This window comes from Halyomorpha halys, unplaced genomic scaffold (assembly GCF_000696795.3).
Source record: "Halyomorpha halys isolate HHAL.00 unplaced genomic scaffold, Hhal_1.1 Scaffold398.1, whole genome shotgun sequence".
NCBI lineage: Eukaryota > Metazoa > Arthropoda > Insecta > Hemiptera > Pentatomidae > Halyomorpha > Halyomorpha halys.
The window spans coordinates 76,457-82,945 of NW_027109697.1; the positions used below are offsets into that span (position 1 = coordinate 76,457).

The 6,489-nt window shown below is 34.3% G+C and overlaps 2 protein-coding genes across 2 annotated transcripts in view; both read right to left on the reverse strand.

Moving 5' to 3' along the window:
- The window catches only part of LOC106682240 (uncharacterized), a 25,746-nt gene extending 24,624 nt beyond the window's left edge, over positions 1-1,122 (reverse strand). The window contains exons 1-2 of the mRNA XM_067047866.1: positions 1,106-1,122; positions 733-1,016 (exon numbers count right to left, since the gene is read on the reverse strand). Coding sequence (XP_066903967.1) covers positions 733-885 — 153 coding nt within the window. The 5' untranslated portion in view covers positions 886-1,016; positions 1,106-1,122. The remainder of the gene's footprint in view (positions 1-732; positions 1,017-1,105) is intronic.
- Positions 1,123-2,855: 1,733 nt separating this feature from the next.
- Positions 2,856-3,464, reverse strand: LOC106682237 (uncharacterized). The gene has a single exon (XM_014422984.1). It carries the CDS (start codon positions 3,462-3,464, stop codon positions 2,856-2,858), a length of 609 nt encoding a protein of 202 aa, XP_014278470.1.
- Positions 3,465-6,489: the final 3,025 nt, after the last annotated feature.

Sequence of the window (6,489 nt, forward strand, 5' to 3'; positions counted from 1 at the left end):
CTTTTTTTACTATTATTAAAACGATTCAGCTATTACGATGGCTGAATCTCCGCCAGCTAAGCGTAAAAAATCGCGATTTAAAGTTACAGGCCTAGAAAATAATGTAAATACGCCAAAAAATTATAGTAGATTTTATACTATTAAAAGAATGGAAACTGCGAAGATAGAAATGCTTTGGATTTTAAGATCTCGCCTTTTTTTATTTATAAAAACCTCAACAATCTTATTGGTGAAGTCAGACAGTGTAAACAATTGAGAGATGGAACGCTCTTAATTGAAATATTGTCTGATAGACAATCTGAAAAAAATTTAAAATGTGAAAAATTTTCTAATAATTTCCCGATTAAGATCGAACCGCACGGTAAATTAAACTTGAGTAAGGGAGCTGAATTTTTGTACTATTGAAGAAATTAAAGACGAATTAAAAATACAAAACGTTATTCATGTTAAAAGAATGACATTTTATAAAAATAATGAAAAGCACGAAAGCCATAATTATCTCCTAACATTCAACACCCCAACTTTACCAAGTGAAATTAAAATAGAATATCAAAATATCAATGTGAGAATGTTTATTAGTAATCCGACTCGCTGTATGGTTTGTTGTGTACACTAAACATAGGTGTAAAAAAGAACCATTATGTAGATATTATGGAAAACACAAACACGAAGCTACACAAAAACCACGTGACACAACGGGTTATAAATAAATTGTTAATATCAACAACTCACCGAACAGTAGCTCTGGCCGATTTCGACGATGGTGCAGAATTGCAAGTTGAGTTGTGCGATAATCTCCTCAACATTATAGCTGGTGGAGGGAGGTGCCAGCAAATCCTGCTTTGTACCGGAGAACAACAAGCTGGTAATCAACAAAAGCAACATACTTAATCATATTATGGCATTATGGCGGGCACTGCCGGATCGCTACTATAGCAACAACTGCCTTCACGATCTTCCAATCTTCAATGTGAATGAAGGCTTATCTTCTAGCATTGAGATAATAAATCGTCAATCTTGAAGTAAAAAGGAAAAATTAAATTAACAGATTTCGTATTGTAAACCAGACAATACGATTAACATTAAGTAATTTTAGACACTTAACATATTTATAGCTATTATTCCGAAATAATCAATAAATGATCAAAAGTAACAATACTAATTCAGAGTTAATTTTATTTTTGACAGATGTATTAAGAGCTAATACAATTTATAAAGGTACTTCTACACGTTTGCAAAACTATGGCAAATTCGCGCATGTGCAAGCATATGGAGCTATTTGGATTGGTTGGTACAACACGGCCTGAATTTGGGCACAAATCAAAAGGCGTTTGTGTTTAGGTAATTAAAGAATTTCCCCAACCTTTGGAGTCAATGATTCATCCTAGTTTGATAATACTTATTTAAAAAGTCTATCGATTCGGTGTAAATCGATTGTTTCAAATCTTTTGAATTACCTTTAGCGGTTTATTTTTTATTTACAGCACAAATAGTTGATTAAGAAATTATATGTTTGAGCAATTAAATTAACCGATATCTGATAAAAATTCTTGAAAGAAAGTTAAATTTATAGGTTATGTATTACTATTTATATGAATTTTTATCATCTATCACCTACTTAACTGATATTTTCGTTTCCTTTTATCTTTTTTATCTTTATTTTATTTCTTTTCATGGTGAAAGTAGTACAAATCAAATGTAATAGCCGACAAAAGTCACAAGAACACAGGAATGAGGATAACGACGTTTGTTACTTCCTTTGTTTGCCAAGCATCTACACAAGTTGCATCACTCACATTTAGTAAATCTGATCGAAGTTAAATTAGAGTGTTACAGGCGTGTAGAGAAACTACCCGTTGGTAGCACTCTAATGACGTTTTACATTAGCTGGTCTCGTGGCCATCTTCTTTTCAGACGCCTCGGAGGATTGTCAGGAATGGAAGAGGATGCAAGGTTAGAAACTAGTGGTTTTGAGAGTTTATAATGGAAGGAGTGATATCTGGTTCGGGCTAGATCGTTTACATAGGGAACATTAAGGTCTTAATGTATGATTTTATTTAGGTTATCCTTTAAAATTTAATTGATAATAATTCTTTCCAGTTTGCTGCATGCAGTTCATTCACATCTTTGTTGATTCTGTCTATTCATCTCCGTTTCAATTTTACAGCGCTGACGATGTCCTGCAAAGTGAGGCGAAACGTAGGTTCGTTCGTAAAACAATAAATAGTTTTATTTTACTTCGCTTGAGTAGCGGCACATCTCATCTATATTTTAATTGGAGGTATTCCAAAAATATGACCATAGCCTGGGATTTCTTTCTCTATTAGTGTCAGTCTGTCTCAGGGCTAGTAGTGTTGTAGTGTTGTATCCTACGGTACAATTAGTACAAGAGCCCAAGAGGAGAAAAAAGTCAGTTATTTCACCCCAATTTTTGATTACTTTAATGAAAACTACAATTAATAGTCAAAATTGATGAGTCTGCCAGGTATAGATATGGGGAATAAAAAATGGTGGCTGTTTCAAAACGTTAAAAAATATTAGAAAATTTATTGATAGATTTGAAGTAGAGTAATTTTTTTAAAATATGAGCCCTAATAGATCTATTTACGTTCTATAGTTCCCGAAAGTCAGTAGTTAGTGATTTTTTTTTAGAAATATCTCAAAAATCGCTTAGTAAGTAGTTTATAATGTTTATCTTTGCAGGACTAGTAGTTTTTATGATATTTAACAAAATGTTATCAGAATAACGAGAAATTAACAATTTTTTAATTTATTTTGTCTTCTTCTTCATTCTCTCCATCCTTAGTGGCTTTCAGCGTGGAGATGCCTCCGTCCAAGATCCCGAGCCAGCACCCTCATGGCATCCCGGTTTTCCCTCTTTTCTCTCCCACTCTGGAGATGTAGTCCTTACATTGTATTCTGGGTCTCCCTTTTGGGCGTTTTCCTGATGGTCTGGCCTGAAAATATTTTCTTGTATACCTGTCTTCACTCATCCGACAGAGATGTCCAAACCATCTGAGTTGTCTTTTGTCAATGGTAACAGTTCTAACATCCTCTATTGTCCTCTCATTTCGTATGCGATCCCTCCTAGTTCGGCCAGCCACTTTCCATAGGTATCTCATTTCCATTGCTGTGTCTCTGCTTAGGTCCTTATCAAGTGGTACCCAGCTTTCACTTCCGTAAAGCAGGGTAGGTAGGTGTATAGCCTTGAAGATATGAACTTTAACATTATTCTCTACCTTCCTCTTCTCTATAACTGTGTTGCAGAGGTGGTAGTATAGAACATTTACCTTCTTTATCCTATTGGATATCTCTTGGTCTACTTTTCCATTCCTGCTGATCACTGTTCCTAGGCAAGTGTACTCGTCCACCATTTCTATTGATTCACCTATGCAAAGTATTTCAATATTTTCCTGTTCCCGGACAATATGCATTGTTTTGCTTTTCCTGACATTGATGGTCATTCCCTTTCTTTCCAACTAAGCTTCCCATTCAGTTACCGCTTGTTATAGGTTCTCTTTATTATCTGCTATAAGGACAATGTCATCCACAATTAACATTGCCTGGGTCAGTATTGTCCTCATGTTCCATTTGCCAATAGTAGTGCGGGGTGTTCTCCGTTTGCACATTTTCAGGATTTCACCCATATAAATGTTGAACAGGAGGTGGTTCAAACTATCTCCTTGTTTCACCTCTTTCTCAATTGCAAAAGTATCGGACTCTTCCGTTAATCCTTACTATTTCCTTAGAATCGTGGTAGGTCGAATTTATTTTGTCACCATAAAAACTACTACTAAGATAAACATTCTGGCAGACATCCTACTGTCTACGTACTCCTACGAAGTTACATGTCATAAACTACTTTGTAGTCCATTAAACTAGCTTTGATTTGAGTGCTAATTGACATTTGTACGTCTAATGGTATACTGAGATAATGATTTCCCACAATAAATTCACTGACTACTGATTTTTCTGTCTGTTTCCCGTTTTTATGCAGAGTTTAAATGGCTTTATCCTTCCTACCGTCTTATTTCCTAGCTTCCTTCATCTTCCAAGTCATCCAATCCCGTCGTCCATCATACATCTCCGAGGTCCTTCAGTTCAAATCCTCTATTCGTTCTCGCAATACCCGTTCCCAGTCTTCAGATTTATACACAAGGCCCCACCGAACCGCTGCTTTCGATAGATCGTTCATTATCCGAGCCTCATCCTTATGGAACTCCATCCCTTCCAACATCCGTTCCTCCAATACCCTCCCTACCTTTAATCCCGCCTGTTCAATCATTTTCTATCCATTCAGACCCCATAAAATTGTAAATTAATATAATTGTACATATGTAAGTAAACTATTATATCATTCTTAATTATTTTTACATCGTTTTCTTTTCTCTTTTTTATTTATTATTTTTTTGTTTTTATTGTTCAACTGATAAAAGTGAGAAAGTAACCTATATTTTTTTTTTATAATGACTGTTTATATTTCTTTGTATTTTTTGTTTAAGTATTTCTGAGGCTCCTCAGCCCTCATCTATTGATTTCTCTGTATTATTCTCAGGGGGACTCGTCCCAGAATAAATAAAGTATTATTATTATTATTATTATTATTATCATATATTTTATGAAATGTTGCTTTTTAAAAAACTGCATCTCGGGAACTATTGAACCTAAACCTCTCTTTTAGGTTTTTCTTAAGCAAATGTCCTGTTCTTTCAATTGTGTTCAGTTAGGTTTTGTCGTGTTGTTGTTAGTTTTAATTATGTGGTGCCCCGAATGAAAAGTTTTGTTTTGCAACAGCCACCATTTTCATTCATCCTACCTATACTTGGTAGACTTATCAATTTTGGCTAGTAATAATTGTATCGCAAATTACAAATGGAGTATTATATAGAGGATATACCATAAATAGAGGATTATATCAAAAACGGTTCATGAAGTTCCATTCCCAGTTGCCGACAGTTAAAGGAGCAGTGACCTACAACCTGGGAAGCCCAACCTCAACCCGAAGACTGAAGCCCAGGCTGCTACAGGACATTCTTTTATAAATGTTTAATAACTATAAAATTAATTCATAGTCATACTATCTCTATTTACTTATTATTATTATTCATTTTATTTATTCATTATTATTTTTTTCTCTCTTCCCTTTTTCAAATTAACTTGTTTCTTTTTACTATTAGAAGACAATTGTTTGTTTTATTTATTTAATTGTTGATATATACCAATATCATTATATTGTTATTAATTTTACTTTCCTCTTTTATTAAGAAGCATGATTCTTATCTATTTATTTTTTTTTCTTTTAATAAGAACATTTTATATAGTTAGGGGTGTCATTTGTATGACTATACCCCCTCATAATCAACTGTTGAAAAAATATATATAATATATGTTATATCAACCATGTAAGGCCCACCAGGGCGATCTGGTATAAAAATGAAATAAAATATAATTATAATGGCTAGTAATCATATATAATGATAATAATATTGTTCTTATAGAGTCGAATTTATTACATACTGTCACAGAGTAAACATAGAGAATATAAAATTTAACTTGTTTGTCAATTTTCGATATATTTTCGATGTTTTGTAGGTCGCAAAAGGTTGGACAATTTAGGAGAATGTGGTACAAACCATTATTGAAATAAATTTTACAGAATGGACACAATTCGTGTACCCTGAAAGTGATGGTTTTGCTTCGATGGTATAGTTTGATTTACTCCGGGTTTCTTACTCTTAGGTGGCTGTTGCACCTTAATTTAAGTCTAAATGTTAAATATGTTGTCACGTTTTGTGTTTATTTATTCAGTCCTACCCTATGGGAAATTTAAAAACCAATATGGAAACCCCACATCACAGCCCTCGAAGAATGGTGTCGTAATTGGAGGATTAAGATAAATTCCAAAAAATCCCATCAAATCACTCCCCTTCGTCGTAAACCTACCGACTGTCATACAGTTTCATTTAATAATGTTACTCTTTCCCCTGTCGAACAGATCCGCTACCTTGGGCTACATCTGGACAAACGATTAACCTGGAATCCCCACACAAGTCTTAGTAGACAAACGGTCTAAACTTCCAATACATTACAAAAGACTGATCTACATGACTGTAATAAGGTCAATCTGGACATATGTAGTTGAGCTTTAGGGCTCCACTAAACCTTCGAATACCTCTCGTATCCAATCCTTACAATCCAAACACCTTCGTAAAATCCTTAATGTTCCTTACTTTGTCTCAAATAAAATCATACATAAAGACCTTAATGTTCCCTATGTAACCGATCAGGCCCGAACCAGATATCACTTCTTCCATTATAAACTTCCTACCCCCTAGTTTCTACCATTACATCCTCTTCCATTCCTGACAATCCTCCGAGGTGCCTCAAAAGAAGATGGCCACGAGACCTGCTAATGTAAAATGTTATTAGAGTGCAATGGGCAGTTTTTCTAAACGCCTGTAACACTCCATTTTAACTAAGATCAAATTT

Excerpts from the sequence above, each read along its gene's own strand:
- LOC106682237 (XM_014422984.1), bottom strand. The coding sequence starts at position 3,464 with ATGACCATCAATGTCAGGAAAAGCAAAACAATGCATATTGTCCGGGAA.